The sequence below is a fragment of the Sebastes fasciatus genome, chromosome 3, assembly GCF_043250625.1.
Source record: "Sebastes fasciatus isolate fSebFas1 chromosome 3, fSebFas1.pri, whole genome shotgun sequence".
In the NCBI taxonomy this organism is placed as follows: Eukaryota; Metazoa; Chordata; class Actinopteri; order Perciformes; family Sebastidae; genus Sebastes; species Sebastes fasciatus.
Window position 1 is genome coordinate 7,507,452 of NC_133797.1, and position 23,352 is coordinate 7,530,803.

At 43.0% G+C, this 23,352-nt stretch overlaps 1 protein-coding gene across 1 annotated transcript in view; it reads left to right on the plus strand.

The window, feature by feature from the left end:
- Positions 1–18,109, plus strand: part of tmem132a (transmembrane protein 132A) — a 19,478-nt gene extending 1,369 nt beyond the window's left edge. The window contains exons 2-14 of the mRNA XM_074628692.1: positions 511–587; positions 1,392–1,618; positions 1,720–1,932; positions 2,035–2,240; positions 9,860–10,000; positions 10,135–10,401; positions 10,536–10,688; positions 11,978–12,173; positions 12,320–12,463; positions 13,600–13,802; positions 14,542–14,761; positions 14,858–15,049; positions 15,869–18,109. Coding sequence (XP_074484793.1) covers positions 521–587; positions 1,392–1,618; positions 1,720–1,932; positions 2,035–2,240; positions 9,860–10,000; positions 10,135–10,401; positions 10,536–10,688; positions 11,978–12,173; positions 12,320–12,463; positions 13,600–13,802; positions 14,542–14,761; positions 14,858–15,049; positions 15,869–16,834 — 3,195 coding nt within the window. The 5' untranslated portion in view covers positions 511–520 and the 3' untranslated portion in view covers positions 16,835–18,109. The remainder of the gene's footprint in view (positions 1–510; positions 588–1,391; positions 1,619–1,719; positions 1,933–2,034; positions 2,241–9,859; positions 10,001–10,134; positions 10,402–10,535; positions 10,689–11,977; positions 12,174–12,319; positions 12,464–13,599; positions 13,803–14,541; positions 14,762–14,857; positions 15,050–15,868) is intronic.
- The last annotated feature ends 5,243 nt before the right edge of the window (positions 18,110–23,352 follow it).

Consider the following 23,352-nt stretch of genomic DNA (forward strand, 5'->3'; position numbering starts at 1 on the left):
TGACATGGGAAACATGAGTCGATAAACAATCTTCACTCACGGACCATTTACTTGCTTGTTCTGGAGCTTTTGACCATATCACATGGTCTTCAGCAATTTAAATTTGCTCAATTGTTTGTTTCAACTGTAGATGTTCAAACTTTCATTATTCCAAGGACTTTTAAGACTTGTGTGATTCGGTTGAAAGATCCAGAAGAAGCCAGCGAAGGGACGACTGTTTCATCAACATTCAGTGATGCCACTGTTAACGGGATATTCCTTCATTATTTGCACATGGCAAATTGTATTACTATGGTTAAGATACAATAACTAGAAGCGCCTGTTTAACATTAAGGATTATTGTCATGGAAACTTAACCCTACGTCCTAAAGTCCTCCAAGGTTAGGGGAATATGGTTGAATAATGAAAATGTCCTGCACTGATACTGAATGTTGCTACTGGATGAGAATATTTGATGCAGAATACTTTTATATTGACTTGTGGTGGTCACATGGTACTGTGTTGCATCAGGTGTGCGGTGATGGCGGGTGTCAGCTCGGGAAGAAGAAGAGTTAGCATTCTGCTGCTCTATTGGATTTTCATAGAAGGTGAGTCTTGGATTTTTTGTTTGTCTTTAGTACTTTAGAGAGTCACAGTAGAGTGGACTTTTGCAGAGGTCAACTTCTCATGTATCTGTTTATGGAAATCTTTCAGGCTCATTCCAACTTTAGTGCTGCTCTTTCCTTGTTGTTGTTGTTGTTGTTGTTGTTGTTGTTGTTGTTGTTGTTGTTGTTGTTGTTGTTGTTGTTGTTCACCAGATGTCCACCTCCCTCCCACATCCAGACAGTGCTGTTTTGATTCGTTGTTGTTTCAAGACATTTAAAAATATTCTGCTTCATATAATAATTACTGTCGGATATTGTTTTCAATCAAAAAACCTTCAACCAGATTAAAAATCCTTAAAAGCACAACTTGTCCTTTTCTCGTCTTCTCCTTTAAACAGAATATATGAATACATAAATACTGTATTGTTCATTTCTAAAGTTTAAACTGCTGGACACAAGATGTCTCAATGTGTGTGACGTGCACACTTCAAGTTTCCACATCCTACTGTGTCAGTTGAATACTGGACCATGATTGGCTCCAAACTACTTGTGATGTCATACACACCCTGCAGGTGTTAAACTGAGATTTAAAGAGAAACTTTCTCCCCCTTAAACAGATGAATGTGAAAACAAACTGCACAGACAGTAAGTCATTCTGCACAGTGAAGGAACAAGAAGCAGAAGACATTCTGAGTAGAGGGGCTTTTTCAGATACCTTAGTGTCTTCTTGACTTTGTAACATGGATCAATCTCTAACACTTTTGCTTCTCACTTCCTCCCTATATCCTTTCCTTTTTATTCCCGCAGTCCCTCCATCCCTCCTGCAGCCTCCTCTCCCTCTCTCCCTGCCGGTCCACATGTCAGTTGTCCCTCCACCCTGGCAGTTCCTCCCTCTGTCTCAGGCGGATCTGGGCCCTCTTTTCTCCAACTCCAGCCCCTTCTCCTTCTCCCAGAGTCTGTTCATGGTGCCCCCGCCTGACCAGGCCCCCAGACCGGGTCTCCAGGCTTCATTTGGCCCTTACTCAGTGACACAGGTAAGAGAAAAAGCAGAGGACAGAGATCTGGTGAGTAGACAGTGATACTACATAAACTGCTCCAGCTAACTATAGCTACTTATCTCTTTCTGTTTCCACAGCTCATATCAGAGCACCTCCTCCCTCTCTCCCCCCTTCTGTCCGCCTCCCTCCTCTCAGAGTATGTGGAGAGAGAGAGGGATGAGGGCAGGCATGCGAGGTTCAGGGTGAGGGCGCTGTTCCACACACGGGGCGACACCAGCACCCGAGGGATCTGCATCACCCTGCACGCCTTCAAGGAGACTGAGGAGCACAAGGCCTCCTGTATCACACAGGTGAGGACCAGATTCTGTTTTTAGCTTTCTCTCTGTCCTTTTCACTCATTCATTACACCATTTCCCTTTTCTAATATCCATATGTCCGTCCTGGTTTTCCAGCCTCCTTTAGGACTGTGCGTGGTAACTCTGACACTGCCCAGTGACTGGTTTGAGGATCAACATATCAACCAATCAAATCAGGATTTGGAAAAGTGGCACAGTAACATCCACCCTCGTCACCGGCTGCAGAGGAGAGAACGGCAAAGGAGGGGACATCCTCACGGCAACTTTGTCAACCGCCAGCATACCACTTCTCCTTCACTCAGGTGAAGTCTTAAAGAAGACATATTATGCTCATTTTCAAGTTCATACTTGTATTTGGGGTTTCTAGAACATGTTTACATGGTTACCCTATTTAATACGTTCTGAATCACATATGTTAACCAAAATAGGCCCCCACAGTTCAAAACTGTAAATTAGCTTACTTTTGCTGATTACAGCGGCAGACGGCGGGGCTCAGTGTTGAACACTGAAGTCATTTCATTATAGTCTCTTTCAAAGGAGAGCAGGAACTAAGAGTTCAGTCTGTATGATGAACTGATGCCAGTTTTTATCCGACAGTTGAAAGGAGTCTTTCAACAGTGCAGCTTGTTCGGTAACAGCAGGGTGACGGGGGGTCCACATATGTGTTGTTATTACTTGGCACTTGTTGAGGAGAAACTGGAGCAGGATTAGGTTGAGAATGATGGCTGAACTTGAGCTGTATTCTCTTTCTCCTGCTCCTCACAACGTCTTTTTGTGACAAACTTTTAAACAAACTGCTTTGTTTCGCCTTGATTTTTAAAAAATGTTAACCTACATTAAAAGCAGCTTGCTGAAAGTAGGCTTTCCTCTGTGCAAAGCACCGGTGTTTCGGTTTAATGAGTGACCATGTTACCTGGTGACTTTCAGCCAAGTGCATCTGTGTGCTTGTAGTAGTCTAGATTAACAAAGATTAGTATTTATTTCAAATTAGTAAAGTAGAATTCAAGGCTTTCTGTTTGTGTTTTCAACAGCTGCCTTCACTAAGAGCAACCACGACGCATTCGGTTGAGAGATACTAGTTCACACGGTCACTTGTTAAAGCGGAACACTGGCTGTAAACTGAGTGAAAGAGGAGGGGTTTGCGAATTGCACTGCCACTCAAAAAATCTGACCTTTCAGGTAGCCTAAACAACAAGCAATAATTGTTTTATTTGTATTGGTTGTAATCAGATAATTGTGATTTGAAGGGGGAATTATGAATTATCATTGTGGACAATGCTAGATGGCAGGCTCCAAAAGCGAGTCTAACCCCATAGACCCCCATGTTCAAATATCCAACTTTGCAAGAGAAATAAACATGTTTACAGCCTGGTACCAAAGAACGTATGTGGCCAAGACGTGAAAGTCAATTGTTTGTTCCATTGCGACATCAGCGTTTTCAGTCCAAAATGGCGGCAGTGGCTGTTTTTTTTAAAAAAAATGTCTCTTTGCTTCTATACTCTTTGTCTATTTACAAACGGGTTCTTCCTGAAGTGCTGAGGTTCTACCAAGAACCATTTGCCTCTGAAGAACCTTTATGAAGAACCAGATTTTTCAAGGGTTCTTTGTAAGACTAAGGGGTTCCATTAAGAACCCTTTTCATCCAAAGAACCCTTTTTGGAAGAAACAGTTCATCAGCTCTCTTGTTGAAACCATGGGTGCTAAAAGGGAACGTCCACAACCCAGCCCACACCCTTCCAAAAACTGTGATTGTGAGCCATGATTGTTGTGGGTTGCGCTGCACCACGTCAGCCCTGGCCCTTTAAGGCCCTTTCAGACAGAACGTGACAACAACAATACTGCACTCTGAAACTCATTATTTTCAATGACTTGTGCCGTGCCTCGATGGTGTTTTGCTGTGTTGAGCAAAGCGTGGGCGTGTGGGTGCTTGCTGCAGCGTGCAGCTCGCAATGTGCATTGAACCCAGCGACCTGCGCAGAGCAAACCATGCCCTGTCTGAAAGGCCCTTTAGGGCTCTAGATGAAACCATTAAGGGGTTCTTGATAGCACCCAGAGGAGGTGGAAAGGTTCTGGATAGTGATTGGCAAGGCAGTTCTTTTCAGTGTGCTGAATCTCTAGAACCAGTTCATTCAAAAGATTCGCTCACTGAATCGTTCAGTGCTTGACGGGATGTGCGACTGCACTACACATTGTCCCACTCACTTAACTGAAACACGACTGAACTTTCAGTTCAGCTCACTAACTAGTGTACTCAGAATGGAGAACTTTTTTACTGTTTTTCACATTTGTAGCTCAAGGCATCAGCTGAAAGAAAAAAAAATCTCTTCATAAAGTCTCTATTACACCGAAAAACAGAACTATTTACATTTTTATCAAAACTGTTGTATTATATGTACATTGTCGAATGACTTTAATCATTCACTCATTTAGTCCCTGACTGCCCGTTCGCTCGCACGTTGAGAGCACAACTGAACTGAGAAATTAACAAATCATTTTAGGAATGTTCCCAGGATTCTTGGACTTTTTGTTAAGACTTTAGACTATCTTGTGTTTATCTTTTTAGTGGCCTCTGATTTTGTAGCATTTTTGAGCATTTTGGTTTCTAGGTTTTGGGGTTTTCTGTGATATTCAGTCATTTAGTTTTTCCTGTTTTAATTTGTTATACTCCCTGTGTGTGTCATGTCTAGTATTACTTCCTACCTGTGAATTTTCCCGCCTTTGTGACCTTTGGAGCCCGCCCCCATGGGTTTCACCTGCACCTAATTATCCTCACCTTCACCTAATTATCCTCATCTCCTCAGTGTATTTAGTCTGTGTTTCCCCCTGTCTCTGTGTCAGTCTGCTGTCGCCCTCTGTTGTGAGAAGTTTCTTTTCCAGTGTTGAAGGATTCTAGTTTATTCCTCGCAACTTTACTTTGTGGATTGGCTTTTTTGTATTTTTCCTGCCGGACCAACTGCCTTTTGTACTCTGTAAGTTTTTGTTTAATATTCCTGAAAATATTAAAGTTATGAATGAGAAAAGTAGTAGCTGTAATATTCTAATTGAGCTGAACGTTTTGATATTTTTTTTTTTTTTTTTAAAGTTATTTTTTTGGGGGCATTTTCCATTTTTATGACAGGACAGTGGATAGAGTCTTGAAAGGGGGGAGAGAGAGAGTGGATGCGGAAAGGGCCACAGGCCGGATTCGAACCCGGGCCGCCGCGGTCAGGACCAAGCCTTAATACATGGACGCCCGCTCTACCAACTCCGCTAAAGCTGGGGAACAATAGTGTGGGTGGGCGGGGGAAGAAGGTGGAAAAAGGGGGAGAAAGGGGGGAGAGGAAAAGAGGAGGAAAAGAGAGGAAAAGAAAGAAAAAGAGAGAAAGAGAGAAGAAAACACAATTCTGTAGCTCTTATTTTCACCCACATGGTGTTTTGAAGTCTTTATACACCATAGTATTTTTGTTAAAGAATAAAAACATTATTTTTTGTGCTTTTCGGGGGGAACAATACATGTCCACTTGAGAGGCAGTTCGAATCTCGTCTCCGGCAGGGTCGAAGTTTATAATATGCAGTAAAAAATAGTTTGTGTTGCTCGTGTAAACTTGAATTGACTCAAGATATAATTTTAATGCAAGACTTGTGCACTGCAACTAATACATTAATATTGAAAATCGTTCAGGTTTCCTTATACAGTCATATAACTGGTAGATTACTACAGATAACAAATATACAAAACATTATCATCCATGATGATGTTTTGCATTATTATAATAATAATAATAATAATAATATATTAGATTTATATAGCGCTTTTTAGTAATCTCAAAGACGCTTAATATTATTGCATACATCCTCCTTATGACTGATTAATGAACTGTTAGGCAAGATAGGTCAAAATGTTAGTAGAATAAATCATAATGTACTGGAGAATAGTTGAGCAATATTGGGATGGACTTGCTGTGTGTAATTAATTAAAAAAATAACCATAGGAATACACATGAATTGAGACAGTAATGATATTAAAGCTTTAACTTTATTGTCTTTGGGCCTGGAACACGTGAAACAACAAGAACAAATAATTTGAAGAAGATAATACTATTCTTAATGTTTGTCATTGGGTCTGATTCCCTGCAACATCAGACAGAATGATTTACAGCACACAGATTCACCAGAAACTCCTTCAGCTCAGACTCCAGCGGGGCCTCCGGCAGTGACCAGCCCACTGTAGATTGCTGGGCCCTCTGTCAACGTCCAGCAGGTTTTGCTACAGGGCCACAATTGTGCTTCCCTTATAAAGAAACATGAAAAGAACAACAGAGACTGAATATGTATTCACACAACAGGCTTATGTGAGTAATTAATGAAATGAAAACAACAACATTGTCTTATTCTTTTTGGACTAAGCATGGTATTCCAAATTACAGATATTACTAACCTGCTGGTTGCTGAGAGTCATGGAGGTCTGTGTCCTCAGTTAAGGCTGTCAACCCGATCCATACCTGGCACACCATGCCCGTCCCCTAAACATACAATTTGTCATCAGTAAGCAAATAAACAGGATAAACTGCTGTGAAATTACACTACATGTAACATATAGTGTCTTAATGTCCGTATGCTGTCTGTTGTATGTTAAATAGATTCGACCCAACTGTTACTATTGCTTTGTTGTGAGGTTTATGTAAACATTACTTACCAACTGTATTTCTGCCGACTGAGACACCAGGTGAGGATTCAGACTGGACTGCAGGCTGAGCTTCTGGGGCAGAGGATACAGGATGACTGACAGCCTGGAGAAGTCTAAACAGACATTGAAATAAAACTTATATGTAGAAACAATTTCACACATATGATAATTATGTTTCTTTTACCTTGAAAAACCTTGCAAACTACAGTCATGTTTATATAACTTAAGTATGAACGTTTAATATAACGTTTATGATCATATAATCATTAATCATGAACATTAATATAACACAGCAGTTATCTGACAGTTACCTGTCTGAGCTAAAAACAGTGATTGTGATAGTAAACTTTGTTTCACAACGCTAAGAAGCTAAACAGCAGCAGTCATACTGTATATGTATCTATAGCTTTAGTATTAACATAACGTTTATGATCATATAATCATTAATATAACACCACAGTTATCTTACAGTTACCTGTCTGAGCTAAAAGAAGTGACTGTGGTAGTGTTAGTTTAACAACGCTGAGGAGCTCATACAGTAGGAGTAACGTTACCTCTATGTAACTGTAACTGTAACTGTAACGTAGCCTCAGCATAATGATCAGAGCTCTGAACAGATGATAAAGTGATTGATAACTTATTCACCAAGTCTAGCTAACATAATTAAAGCCAGGCTAGCTTAGACAGAGTAACATTACAAACCTATTCATTGATTTCACAGCGACTCTTAATCAGCCCACATTAAAAAACGCCAGAAAGCTAAAACACGTTTAATCCGTATTGTCTAAGAGAACCCAATATCACTGTTACGTAATGTTAATAATGACATTTACCTGTCTGTAGCTGAATATAATGTTAATAATGACATTTACCTGTCTGTAGCTGAATAGGCGTTTCTGCGACGACGGCAGTGAATAGTTCAAAAGTCCCTCCTCCGCATCGCGTCCGCTGGGACGGCTGTGATTGGCTATTCAAAAATGGATGACGTGGCGGAGATCAGCCACACGATTCGTTGCCTGAAAATGGAATCCAGAGCTCCGATTGGCTGTATCCGCGGTGAAAATGGATGACGTCGGTATTGAAAATGGATGACGTCAGCAGTGAAAATGGAAAGCCGCCACATGATTTGTCTAGAGAAAATGGAAATCCTGGAAGCTGATTGGTCGGCAGACCCACTCTAACCCTCTCCCGCTGCCGCTAACCCAGGCGCCGAACGTTTTGATATTTGAATGTAGTTTGTACATTGAAAAATGTGGAAGGAGCAGGCGGAATAATAAAGTTTTTTTTTTGTAAATTTGGTGATAGAGCTTCCTGAGAAAGAAGAGGCTTTGTTGGGCCTTTTTAACCTGGTATGAGGTGTTGCAGGTCCATGTCAGCTGTTTTAACATATTGAATCCAAGGAACTTTAGGTTCTCCACACTTTCCACTGCTTCTCCATGTATGTGGAGGGGGAGATGGACTTTCTCCTTTGTTCTCCTAAAGTCAATGACCATCTCCTTTGATTCTCAAAGCACGTCATGGCTATGGGTGTTAGTGCCACTGGGCGATAGTCATTCAGACACTTCTCACATATGATTTGTTTGGGCACAGGGATGATAGTGGAGGATTTAAGGCATGCTGAAACAGCAGCTTGTTGTAATGAGAGGTTGAATATTTGAATATTAACACTTCTGTCAGCTGATCGGCACATGCTTTCAGTACCCGACCGCGCACACCGTCTGGGCCTCCCACCTTGCTTGCATTAACCTTCCTCAGGGTGGTCCTCACCTGGTAATGCTGTAGAACCAGTGTAGCCTCTCCACAGGTGGGTAAACGGATCGAGCAGACACAGAACCCCCTCTCTGAATGTCAAAGTGGGCAAAGAACTGGTTCAGGACATCAGGCAGTGTGGCAGTTGGCATCACTTGGCAGCAGATTGGTGGTTTTGTAGTCAGTCAGTGTTTTGATACCGTTCCACATGCTGCTGGGGTTGTTGTTGTTGTTGTTGTTAAATTGATCCTGAATGAGCTGTTTGTGTTTGCGCTTTACATCCCTGATGCCTCTCTTGAGTTTCCCCCTATGCTTCACTGCAGGCCTGTTTGTCACCTGACTGGAAAGCTGCATCCCGCTTCTTGAGTAATGTCCTCGCATTGCTTTGTTTAGACAAAGAGTAGCTTGCGTTTGTAAGTTACTACGAACAAAGAGTAGCTTGCGTTTGTAAGTTACTACGAACAACTACGGACACTTATGGCCTAAAGTCACCAGTTAACGCTGTTAGCCGACAGTGCGATCACTATGACTTGTCACCGCAGTAATGGCGGCAGCGCTAGGTGGCGGACCACACAAAGCAGTCACCGGATTCGTCTATAGGCTGTTCTCACAAGAGTTGGGGGTGAGACACAAGAATTAAGCAGATTTGGGCTTGAAATTTCTGTCCTGGTGTCTCTCCCACAGGCGGTTGTCTATTTCAATGGACAAGGAAATGAGAGAGTCGAGGGAGTTGCTTTCATCACGTATACTACAGCAAGTTCATCCTTCAATAGTTCACTCAAACCATGCAAGAATACTCCAAGCAGAGCTCCATTCTTACACATTCTTGTAACATTACTTCATTATATTCATCCTTGATTGTCACATTCGATTGACCGCCTCCCATTTAAGTCAATGACTGCTTTGCTTTAGCAAGGCATCTAACTTAATGTCAAATCATTCCTTCTTTATTTCTGTCATGGTATGGGTCTGCAATGACACAGCTACTACTGACACTGTTGAATGTGTTATGTTTTCATCTGCTGATTTGAAGCTCTGCAGTGTGAAATTCTTCTTTTCATTCTTGGATAACATCTTGTGAATGAAATTTCCCCACAAATGAAGCAGAAAAAGCAGCCTTATATAGATATGTAGGGGGAATCGATTATGCTAATGATCAAATCTCATAAACGTGCACCTACTAATGTACAGGTTAATCAGGCTGAAACAAGCAATTTACAGCAAGTTATGTGCAGTTAAGAGGGTTTGCTGAATCCATCATGGAACACTCATATGGGCAAACCTCACAGGAAAAAAGAGAGGTTTGATATAAGGATATGAAAATGTTGTTGAAACACATTATGTTTATGCTGGAGGAAGAGGTTCGGTTATAACAAGAAAAGTGTGCATGGACAGATGTTTGAAGCAGTTTTCATGGATCCTTGTATTCCATTATGAGTTGTAGATGATGATGATGATCTTTTTATCAGTTGCCTGTATGACAGATTAGTTGATGCCTTCTTTCAGATACCATCTAGGTGTTGATGGGGACACCCAGGAGGAAGTTCCATGGGCCTTCAGACACCAACGGGTTCCCAGGAGAAACCAAATACAGCTTTACTACTCCTCCTCCGACACAGTGGCTGACCTAAACCTGACACCACCAGGGTATGTGAATGGATAGGAACATGTAGAAAGACTCCTTGAGTTTTACGTTTTTTCATTGCTGCACGAGAACTAATTTCTGTCTGTCATTCTCCAACATCTGTCGATCTCCTCGCACCAATTGACCATCCATCCAGATGTGTGGAGGACAAAGCAGCTCAGTCCCAGAGGCAGTTTGTCCATATCAAAGCAGTGACACTGAAGGAGGAGGAGGAGAATGAAGAGAGGGAGCAGAGCAGGACCAAAGAAGAAGAAACCTGTTTGAATGGGCAGCAAGAGGAGGAGCTTAGCTTGGACCCCCATGTCATGATTCGCTATCACATGGGCCCGGTCCTGATAGGACAGCCAATCAGAGTCTCTGTGAATCTGAGAGCCAACTTCAGTGCTGAGTTTGTTATTATAAGGTAAACACAAAATTATATCAGAACAACCCTACTTTCACTTTCTTAAAATGCTGTCTTGTATTACAGTCTGGATCACTGACTGTCAACACACTCTTGTAGTTTTACACTGAAAATCTGTGTGTGTGTGTCTTCAGGCTGAAGGTAAAGAAGGGCTTGGTGTCGATGGTGGCCCAGAGAACTCTGACCTCTGACCTGTGGGCAGTGACCCTGGAGAGAAACCAAGGCTCCAAACACGACGTGGTGTCCATCCTCTGCCACAAACACAGCACACTCAAGCACACACACAAGTAGGTCGATTCCACCTCAGTTCAGTGTGTCCATGAACCATTACAGTCAAAAAGCAGACAGGCAAATGGATCGAGTTCCTTTAGCTAATCTCGTGATAACTGAGAACAACACCGTCAGCCGTAGTGAGCCGTAGCTCTTACACACCAGTAGCCAGCAAAATGATTTTTAGCACTCAGACAGCCAAAGGCTTAAACAAAGACCAGTTTCCAACACTTACTGACTTATTTGTTGAAGCACTTGGTGTTTAGCACAGCAGTTGAGGTGAACCATAAGGACGAGTAAGCCTTCAACAAGTGTTTTGAAGCGTTCATTTCAACTTAAACTATGGAGGCCTGCAGCCATCAGATTCTGCAACTTTCAGAAACCCATAATCATTGCATGCTCTGATGAAGGTCTGTTAGACTGAAAGCTCAGATTAAGTGAAACACTGCATACATCAAAGTGTGCGGATATCTCCTCTATCAGTTTAGAAACGCACAATCTGACATCATGTCCACTTCAATCAGTGATTGGTCTGCTGTGTTTTTTTTTGGGGGGGGGGGTTTACCTTTATTTATTCAGGGGAGATTCACTGCCGTGATCAGGGCGTTCCTGAAAAAGAGAACCTTCACACCTGGAAGCTGCCCAGTACAATCACAGTTTAATCTGCTGGCCACTGAGTTAGCTTGCTTCTCCTCTTCGGTGGATGTCTTGTATTGATTTTTGAGGGTTCTAAGCTGGCTCGCTACCACTGTAAACCACATATTTGCAACATTCCATTTAAAGGACTTGACGTTCATTTCTAGGGGGGTGAATGATTATTATGATTGGTCAAATCTTGGTAGGCGTAACGAAAGGCTCTCACATGATTAATTTGCTCGAGCGACAGGTGACAGGGAGGACTTTCACCCGGGAGGCCAGGGTATTTAGTTGCAGTTTGGTTAGGTTTAGGCAACAAAACTACCTGGTTAGGGTTAGGAAAAATATACATACAGTACATAATACACATACCTTATTTAATGTGTGCATTGTTTGTTACGGACACCTGGGTGCTTGTCTCTGCCATGCTATATACACCGGGTGTAAATAGCCACATTGGCTATTCCACCCCGGGTGACAATAGTATTGTTGGCTACTGATCACTGGACTAGACAGAGTTAGTTTTCAGAGATAAGGCTTTTCTTCAGCATGACTTTAACAGTTCTGGTTTAGAAATGATAGAAATTACATAATGATGTATTAAGGTCAATACTTTAATACACATGGTAATGACTGGCTGCTTAAGTCTGTGATCTCTGTCGCCCTGCAGTCCCACTTTACTCCAGCAGGTTGTGTGTCTGTCAGTCGACGGCCTGAGGCAGAGCTTTGGTGTTGCCATGACGGTGTCTGCTAACTGGTGGTTGGAGTACTCCGGGCGTAATAACCACCTATCGCCACATGGAGCAGCAGTGAGCATCTTCTCATTTGCTGATCGACGCATCTTTAGCATCGCTCCCATCACAGAGGTACTTCATCCATTCATTCATTCATTGAAACGCAATCCAGTGATAATCTTTTTTAGAATCTTTCAAATTTTTAAAGATCCATCCAATCTGATCTCTTTAAACATGATCTGTTTAAACATTTTTTCTTTCTGATCCTCTATCCTCAGACTAACACGATCATCAACACAGCCATACTGACCAACCAGCCGGTGTCACTTCCTGTCATTGTGCTGGCCATAAACCGTGATGGGACGGTGTCAGACGTCACCTCTGCAGTCAAGTGCCACTCTACCAACGAGAACACTGTCAAGGTGCCTCACAGTAAAACACAAACAAATCTCTCTCTCTAAGATCAGTCTGATATTACCCAAAACAGGGATTCTTGTTAATTATGTTGCCCAGGTTCAGAAGAATAACATTATCTTTGTCTGGGACAGTTTTAGCCAAAACCTTGTCTGATGTCACTGGATGTAGACTGTGGGCATAATCCTGACAATGACCACGTATTTCAGGCGATATTCTCCTCGCCTTCCGCTATCTGCGTCACTGCATCCTGGGGTTAGCGCCGCCCAAGACAACTGTGATTTGTTTAAAGAAATACAAACAGGCCAGAGTGTTTTTTCATCATTTACCAGAATGATAATGTGTGGAGCTAGACCTTTCTTTAGCGTTGACACAGTGCTGTGGAGATAGGTCTGGCTATGCAAGCCTAGCTAAGACAAATCTTAACTCATAGTCTAATTACTATTTTTTTTCCACAGACTTCAATCACACATTGGGATGGGTGGTGGGGGTTAACCTGTTTCTGTTCAAGGATGATCTTTGAAATAGAAAAAAGATCATCAAGGGACTAAGTGGATCGTGAAGATTGGAATTTGGTAACACTTTCTATGTCAATGTCCATGTCTATAATGCATTATAAACATATGATGCATTATAATCTGCTTAGAGTACTGTAAAATTACTCATATCAATAGAAATATGACTACTAATAGTAATGGCAGTAATAGTAGCAGTAACAATAATAGAAAAATGACTAGTTATAATAATAATAGCAGTAATAATAATATAATACACATAAGGCATACCTTGCATTGTACATCCTTTATTTTAAAATGTATTTTAAAATTGTAATCCTGCTAGTTATCCTCATTTTTACCTAATGTATTGGTAATCTGATTATGTATTTTTATTCTGTAACAGAATACAGTTACCTTTTTTTGTATTCTAATTACATAACACCACTTCATGTATCACGTTACTCCCCAAGACTGGTTATCTAACCAATAGATGATGAAAATATATTGATTAGTGCAGCTTTAAATAAGCCATATTGTTATATTTTAATATTCAATTAGAACACGAGAAAAGTAAATCCATCTTGTACTAATGTCCTTTAATCGCCAGTGTCATTGGAGTCTTCTGTCTGTGTCCATCACAACCACAGGTGTCCAGCGATTGCTCAACGGTCTTTGTGGATGGCAGTGAATCAGGGCTGGGTAACACCTGTGCAGTCGTGGAGTTTCAACTGGGTGCGCTCCGTGGCTCTGTGTGTGTGGAGGTGTGGGCTCCTTCAGTGCCCCTGCGAGTGTCCTTGGCAGACCCCGTACTCAATGCCATTGATGGCTGGAACCACTTCACAAAGGAAGGGTACAGGAGACTAATGTGTTTTTTTAACCTCTTTCTAGGCTTTTGTCTACATATGTGTTTCTGAAAGTTCTCTGTAGCCCCAGTGTTTCCTCTAAGTATGTAATTAAATGGACAGGCTGTGAAACCCTACCAGTAAATGTCAAGCACAAGATATGCCACAGAACAATCACTTGATTTTGTAACTTTTCACCAAAGACGGTCTAAATGAAACAACAAACATTGCGTCTTCCTAACTGGACGCAATGTAAATGAGCGGACATCAGATTGTTTCAGTTTTTCCCAATGAAAATTCATTACCTGCTCCATGTTTCAGCGAACAGGCTGAGTGCCGTGTCGGTTGTTTAAAAAACAGCTAGCCCTGGCTTTATTTGTGGGAAGTTTCGCGCACCCTCCAACCTATTTTTTTACTGGTCAAAATCGGTGATGTCGGCCGATACGCCAACATGTGAATAAGAGAATACTGGCACTTATTTTTTCCACTTCAAGCACTGCTGTCACATGTAGAACAGTCGAATAGTGTGAAAGCATTAGCAGGAAAGTGTATCTGGTCCTCCACATTTATGTGCGCGTGCCAAGTCCACCCTTGTGTGCAAGCACAAGTAACAAAGTGGGGACCCAGTCATAGAAAAACGGCTCCATAGTGCTACTACTAGAGGCCAGAAAACTCTACAGAGATCCAAGTTTACTATGCATAACTTTTGATATATTCTCTGATGGATTGTGTGTCCTGTCTCTTCAGGTGTTTACCGGTGTATCAGCGCTCCTCAGTCCAGGTTCTGACTCAGTTCAGAGCTCAGGATTCTCATGGCAGAACCACACACCTCCTGGGCTCATCTGATTGGTTCGTGGATGTTACAGAGCTGGTCCGTAACTGGCTGAGAGTAGAGGACCCTCGAGTGGCTTCCCTTGGCACCCAGAACAACCTGATTGGTTTACAACCAGGACAGACATCACTCTATGTTGGTGATAGTTGTGCATCAATTCAGTCGGACATCTTCACTTCCTGACCATCATCATCATCATCATTATTATCATCATCTGTCTCTTTCTCTCAGGTCGTCTCTGAGCAGTGGGATGGTGTGCTGGGCAGATGTGACATCACTGTGACCTCTGACCCCGTTACCCCCGGGGACCTGTCTGTGCAGGTGGTCAGCGGCCTCGGCATGTCAGTCACCGCTAGCCCCACCCACCCGTCCATTGTCACGACAACAGTAACAGCCTACAACATCCTGTACAACCATCACCAGGTGAGAGAAAGGCAATTCATGACACAAACTGTTCATTGTGAAGGCACTCAAATACAAATAAAGAGAAACCGGCTTCCAGTTTTTTAGGTCTTGTAGGTCTCCCTTCTTACACAGCCGAGTGATGACTGCCCTCCTGCAGCTCAGAGGTAGTCTTCCTCTCTGAAGACTGTCGGTCAGCACCTCGAGCTGGTCTTCTCCTAACTCAGAACAAAAGGACTTATAGAAGTCTACAGGAAGGCCGTCCAGCCCCGGACCTCTGTAAACTCATTAAGGCTGTGAACGGCTCCTGCAGCGTTAAGTCTGCCTCCAGTTGTGAGTTGGCCTCTGTGCTCACCTGGGGGAGACCGTTGAGGAAACTGCTGTGCAAATCTGGATTTTGTGACTATTCACTGTTAAAAAGGTCTCCGTAGAAACCAGCAGCACACTTCCTGATCTAATACGAGTCTGAGATCTCAGAGCCGCTATGGCAGAGTGTTGATTATGACATGTTGCGCAGTTAATAGTTTTGTGGAAATGGACATATTACAATATTATTTATCAAGACAGCAGATAAATGCATTTACTGTTGGGTTTGTATTAACAGCAAAATTAAACCCAGAATAGATCAGAAAATATGATCAAATATGCTCATAAAAACAAGGAAAATTATTAATAAAGCCCTTGTTCTCTAAATGAAGGCCACAATTTAAGAATTTGCAGTTGGTTGATAGTTGAAAACATCTGGCTAACTGTTATTTATTTATTTAAAGAATTTAAGAAGACAATCACTTGTGAGATGTAATATTTTCTTTCCATTCATATCCTGTCATGTCTCTCCAGGAGGCTTCCATCAGCGTCTGGCTCCAGTTCAGTGACGACACCGCCTCCCTCCTCTCCTCCTTCAGCGACCTTCCCTTCTTCCTGCGTCTCTCCTCATTGGCTGAGACGGTGGTTGTGGTGACGCCCAGCCCCAGCCAACGCATCTTTGCCCAGGGCGACGGAGGCGGGCCTTTACTGCGTGCAGAACTTCTGGTTTCAACCTGTGCCGTCCAGCCTATCACCTCCAACTCCATCAGTGAAGGCAACAGGGACTGGACGGACACCGGAGGAGGAGGCGGGGCAAGGAGGCTGGCGAAAGGATCTGGTTGGATAAGAGTCAACCTAGACCTGGGCTTCCTGCAGCCAATAGGGGATAAGGATGAGGAAGGCGAGAAGTTTGAGCTTGACATTTCAGACACGCTGGTTGAGTCAGACAGCGACATCTATGCGTCGAACTTTGACGAGGACGAAAGTGAGAATGTCAGCAGTGACTACTACGACAAAATCGATGGGAGGAGAACTGATAGAAACTGGAACGAGGTTGGGAACGGAGGGATGGTCAGTCGGAACAATCTGGAAAGAGCTGTGCTGATGCCAAGCCAGGAGGAGGGCGCTTTGTATTTCTCCCCGAGCCAGGAGAAAGAAGGTGAGAGGAGGGAAGAGGAGGAGGAAGGGCAGGGAGCTCGAGAGCTGGAGGTGGGTTTGGGCGCTGTCCTCTCTCTGGTCTGTCTCTCTGCTGTCCTCTTCCTGGCAAACTGTCTGCCCTGCGCCCTGCAAGACAGGAGGATGATGACGATGGAGGAGGAGAGGGAAGGAAAAATAGAGGGAGGTGCAAAGGAAGAAGATGAAGAGGCGAGGAAGAAGAAAGAGGAGAAGGAGGACAGGGAGGCACATGAGAGGAAGAAGACAGAAGGTGAGGACAAGATACAGCAGCAGCATGAGGCGAACAATGAAGAGGATATTAAAGAAGTAGAGATCATTTGCTGATATATGCACAGGCTGAGCTGAATTTCAGCTCAAATCTGTTCTCAGCAGGAACATGGAGTGAAGTCATTATTGTAACAGCTTGTTATCACTTGTTTAGTACAATATTACACTAGCAGACAAACCACAGCCTCGCTCTCATAGACACTTTACAGTTTGTGATCGCCCTGCTCAACATTTCTTTGTTTTACCCACAGTGGAACCATGACTTGTGATCACTTTTTGGGGGGGCAGTTGGGTAATTTTGTTGCATCACTTCAAATGATGCAACACTGTGTGATGTGGCTGCTTTGTGCTGCACTTTAATCTATCTGTACATTTAATTTCATGTCTTCAGATCCAAGCTCAACAACAGAAAATTTGTGTATTGTTGGATTCTGGGTTACAGCTGAAACAAAACTACTGGCCCATTTTGCATCCTGAATGCAATTTTTTTTTTTTAAATTAGTTGGTTCTTTTCTGTCATTTGTTTGTGTGACTGTGAGTCTTGGAGCTGCTATGGTGGTGAATTGTTTGTCCCAACGATAAAAGCTTTTATTTATTCTCTTTAACGGCGGGTTCACATAGGGAATGGAAGGGAATGTTAATCATCCCGCGAGCCGAAGCCTGGCTCTTCCGGCATAAACTGCGAGCTCCCAACAATATTCCTACTGACACTATAGAATAAATTTTTTTTTAATCCAAAATGATTCTGTAAAAAACATAGAATAAAACAATATAAGAAATAATTAAAATACTAGAGTTCACTAAACAAAGGGGTTGTTTATGTATATCATATAAAGTATATTTATATGTATGAAGTACTGACTCCTATTCTGTTCCTGGGGCAGCACGTTGGTCAGAGGTGAGCTACTTGAAGGCCAGACGCAATATGTGTGCTGGATCATGGAGAATTGTACTGGCCATCTGAAGGGCTCTTTGCTTCTGTTTGGTAACCAGAGACCTTAGAGGGAGACCCGTGATCTTGGAACATATACCTACAACATTGTGTAAACTCTAATTATTGGATAGTTAGTAATTGGTACCAACATATCGAGAAAGAGTAATAATACTATCTATGAAGCAGTTGTAGAATGCTAAACACGACTCACCCTAACTAAGTTCATATTCCCCAGGAAGTCATTGCTGGTGCTTTGTAACTATTTCATCCGTGTTATTGTCAAACTGTACCGAAGTACTTATACTGTTCCACCACTATACTAATGGCTGCTTGTGGAATACTGTAAATCCTATTTTGTACTGTTCCTTAGAGAAAATAAAAATATCTTCTTACTCCTATTCACATTCAGCAGCAGACCCCACCTGTCACACCCGTCTACAACTAAACACCTTGTTTGTCCATGTCCTCTGGAACAACACACACAAGTGTTTTCTAATCTGATGCCCCAGCAGGACAACATAATTTGTCTGCCTTCTAAACTGTTACAAATCATAGTAGAAAATAAATCATTTTTATGATGTGACAATGCTATGGTTAAAGTTTGGTTATGTTTAGGCGTTCTGGATCTACCCCGGGGTCTCTCACCAGTTGGACGTGCCTGGAAAACCTCCAAAAGAAGGCGCCCAATAGGCATTCTGATCAGATGGCCAAACTGACTGTTTTCGACACGAAGGAGCAGCGGCTCTACTCCGCGCTCCGTCCGGATGTCTGAGCTCCTCACCCTATCTCTTAGGCTGAACCCAGCCACCTTACAGAGGAAATTCATTTAGGGCGCTTGTATCCACGGTCTTGTTCTCTCGGTCACTATCCAAAGCTCATTTGCCTTTCCGGCACAGCTCCTTGTTCACCACAACAATTCGATACAACACCTGCATCATTGCTGACACCACACCAATCCGACTGTCCATCTCAATCTCCATTTTACCCTCACTTGTGAATAAGACCCTGAGATCATTTAACTTCTTTGCTTGGGGTAGTAACCAACCCTATCCACCATTTTCTGGCAGAGAACCATAGCCACAGACTTGGAGAAACTGATTCTCATCCTGACCACTTCACATTCAGCTGCAAACCGCCCTGCTGAAGGTCACGGTCAGATGAAGCCAACAGAACCACATCATCTGCAAAAAGCAGAGATGCAATACTGAGGTCTCCAAACCAGACACTCTGCTCTACCCCGCGCCTTGAGATACTGTCCTTGAATATCACAAACAGAATTGGTGACAAGGGACAACCCTGGCGGAGTCCAACAGTCACCAAAAATGTGTCAGTGGACGTTGGTGATGTGGAGTGGTTGGTTGGCAACACTGGGCTGTGACTGGGCAGGAGATGGCAGAGGGAAGTCACGGATCAGGAAGCGAGTTAGGCAAGATGGAATTAGGTGGCGGGAGTTATGGAAAATGGGATATTGCTTGGAAAAAGAAATGTAAAAAGAATCTAAATAATAAATCGGATGATAGTGACAATGTTGACAGAGTAGCTGTAACAGAGATGAGGAGAGATGATTACAAGGTAATCGTTAAACTTGCGCAAGACAGGGCTTCTTTTGGTGAATGGAATCCAATACAGCTTACTAGATCCATATGTAAGGAAATCGGAGAGATAAAGAGTGCTAGAGTGTTGAGAAATGGATCACTGCTGATTATAGTATGTGGACAACAAGGGAGAGCAATCAGATGGACAAAATAAATGGCAGGAAAGTGCAATGTTCCCTAGCTGGTGACAAAAAACTAGTCAGGGGAGTCGTCACAGGGATCCCAGTAAATGTACCGACTGACGATGTTGAAGCAAACGTAACTAATGCCAAAGTAAGTGAGGTCAAACGTATGAAAGCAAACAGAAATGGGATTAAATGTGACAGTCTCTCAATTCTGATCACTTCTGTGGAGGAAAAACTCCTGGAAAAGATCTACATTGGATATATGTGTTATGATGTCAGGCTGTATATTCCCCCATCTCTCAGATGTTTCAAGTGTCAGAGATTTCCTTTCCTGAGCAAAATTCTGGAAAGAGCAGTGGCCGCCTAACTCCATCAACATATGGCCAACCATGAGCTCTACGAAACGTTTCAATCTGGCTTCAGACCACACCACAGCACAGAGACCACCCTCATCAAAATCACAAATGACCTCCTCATCGCTGCAGATTCTGGTCACATCAGCATCCTCATCCTCCTGGACCTCTCAGCTGCCTTCGACACAGTCTCCCACACCATCCTCCTCACCCGCCTATCTGACTACCTTGGCCTCACCGGTTCAGCTCTCTCCTGGTTTCAGTCCTACCTCACAAACAGAAAACAGTTTGTCACCATCAGAGACTCCAGTTCCACCCCGGCTCCACCATGGCGTACCTCAAGGCTCTGTGCTGGGACCCCTCCTCTTCACCATCTACATGCTCCCCTTGGTCAGATCATCCGCCACCACGGTCTCAGCTTTCATTCATATGCTGACGACACACAACTATATCTCAGCACCAAACCATCCACCCAGCTACCCCCACAGTCACTTGTAAACTGCCTACATGCAATAAAAATCTGGATGTCATCTAACTTCCTAAAACTCAACAGCAACAAAACCGAGCTCATGGTTGTGGCTCCCAAGGCCCTCCTCCGGAAGGTTGGAGATCTCCACCTGGATGTTGACGGCTGTTCCTTCTCCCCATCCTCGGAAGTCCGCAACCTGGGTGTCATCCTGGACCCAACACTATCATTCCAGTCTCATATCAGGTTCATCACCAAATCCGCCTTCTTCCACCTCAAAAACATCTCACGTCTCCGGCAATCACTCTCTGACTCTGTGGCAGAAACCCTCATCCACGCTTTCGTCACCTCCCGTTTGGACTACTGCAATGGAGTTCTGTCCGGGGTTCCCAGCAAAGCCCTGGACAGGCTCCAGTATGTGCAAAACTCGGCTGCCAGGGTTCTCACCCGCACCAAACCCTGGCAGCACATCACCCCCACCCTCATCCACCTCCACTGGCTCCCGGTCAAGTCCCGCATCACCTACAAAATCCTCCTCCTCACCTACAAATCCCTCAACGCCCTGGCTCCTCAGTACCTATCTGACCTCCTCCACCCTTACACACAGCCCCGGAACCTTAGATCCTCAGGCACGGGTCAGCTCTCCATCCCTCACACAAGAATGAGAACTTTTGGGGACAGAGCCTTCAGTGTGACAGCCCCCACCCTCTGGAACTCTCTCCCCATAGAGCTCCGCAACGCACCATCTCTGGACACCTTCAAAAGACTCCTCAAAACCCACCTCTTCACCAAGGCCTATGGCCTCTAGCTACTGTTACATTTGTTGTGTTTATTTATGTCTTTGTTAAGCGTCCTTGGGTTTCATGAAAGGCGCTATATAAATCCAAGCTATTATTATTATTATTATTATTATTTGGACATGTAGCGGCTGTGTGTAAAGGAAACCAAAGGTGTGGAAGGTGTGTTGGAGACCATGAGTATGGCAAATGTGCAAAAGGAGCAATGCTGAAATGCTACAATTGCTGAACATAGCTCAGCGTACGGTGGATGTGAGGTCAGTAAAAGAGCAGCAGAGGTGCAGCGAGTCAAGGTTTCTCAGGGAATCAGCTATTCTGAGGCAGCAAAGAACGTTTCAGGAGGCATAAAGGTGACAAGGCAAAATAACACTGTGAACAAAGATGTTGGAAAATGTGAAGGATGTGATAAATTGAAGGGGGAAACTCTGCTAGTGAGAAAGAATGTTTTTTTGCTCTTTATGGTGGAGATAATCAACTGTTCGGCAAAGTCGAAAAGCCGCAATGAAAGGATCAAAATAATTGTCAGATCAGCTGAGAAGTACCTTGAAGTGAATGGGAAACAGTTAAGAGACATTCTTAATAAAGATACACAATCCTCTCAAACATGGGCTGGATCCTCTTAATGGTGTTAATTCTACTTCAGTGGAATGCAAGAAGCGTAATTGCAAACGGCCAAGAGTTTAAGAAGTATATTGATAATTTACGAGAGAAACCTAATGTAATCTGTATACAAGAGACATGGTTGAAACCACAGTCGGATTTTGTTGTAAAGGGATATTCTGTTGTTAGAAGAGATAGGAAATCTGGCAAAGTTCGAGGAGTTACAAGATAATGCATAAACACTGATCATGAATCAATTGGCCAAACAAACACTCAGAATTAAGAATACAGATTCCCCTAGACTTTAATTGATCAGGCAGAACACTGAAAACCAGTTCCCATCCACATAATAATATAAAATAAAATGCCTCCTTAATAATAATAATGAACAAATACCTCTTCGATAAAAAACAATTAAGGAAACTGAAATATTGTTTTTATTTTTCCTTTTACCCTCCTTTAAAGTTTCCCCCCAAAAAATAGACTAAAAGAAATGGCTATAAAGGGTTTCATTGAAAATCAACAAATGAATAGAATAACAAAATACAGCCTGCTGGCGTTAGGCTGTCATGAGGCAAGCCAGATTCTTGCACAAATAGCACCTAAACGTCCTAGTGCAGGTAACCTAATTGATAGGTATTTATTTTGTTACCCCAACTAGGATAGTCAACACTCTCAATAAGCAAAACAAAAAGAGCACAGAATCTCAAAAGGGCCTAAAACAGACCAGAGTTTCTGGCTTGGCTGATAACACATGTTGCATTTAGTGAAGGAGAGATCAGAATGACACTGGTTGTGCAGTTTCCCTCCTCTTTTAAGCCCTACAGAAAGGGCGTCGTCACACCCTGATTGGCCAAGAGGGGAATGCACCAAGCTGTTCTCGATTATCATTTAAGAGCCAGTCCCCACACCCTGCGCAACAGGTGAACTGAATAACCCTCCAATCACTCAGCAATTCAACCAAAAAAACACCAGGGAAAAGGGAAACAACAGCAAGCACCAGAGAATGGGCGGCTGCCACAAGGTCTTAACCACACATTATATAGAATAGGCAAGCACCCAACTGGAAAATGCACACACTGTTACCAACCAAAAACTGTTGAACATGTACTGATACACTGCAGGAATTACATTATCCAGAGGAATTACCTTTTACAGTCACTAAGGAAGGCAAAACATCAGGACTTTTCATTGTCAGGTCTCTTGGGGAATACAGCAGCTAACATGTACTGTGAAATTATTCAGTTTTTAAGAGAAACTGATTTAGTTAAACGAATCTAGAGTTTTCCTCATTATTTTTTTTTGTTTCTGCACAATCTCTTGTTCCACACTCCAGTCAAGTTGGTGGCGGTAATGCATCTCTAAGCTGGTTTGCCATCCGCCAATAAACACCAAAGAAGAAGAAGAAGCAGCAGAAGCAGCAGCAGCAGCAGTAGAAGAAGAAGAGGAAGAAGTGACCCTCCTTCCATAGGGGTGGAAGGAAATGAGAATGCAGGTATATTGGCCAAACAATCATTAAAACAACACTTAATTGACATACAAATACTGTTAAGTAAAGCAGAGGTTAAAACCATCATTGAGGACTACATGCACAAACCTGGCAAGAATACTGGGACTTAAGTGACACAGGGAGACATCTGTACAGTATTCAGACACATGTAGGAGCTGGTGGGATACGGAGCGGGAGCCCAAGGGAAGAGATGGT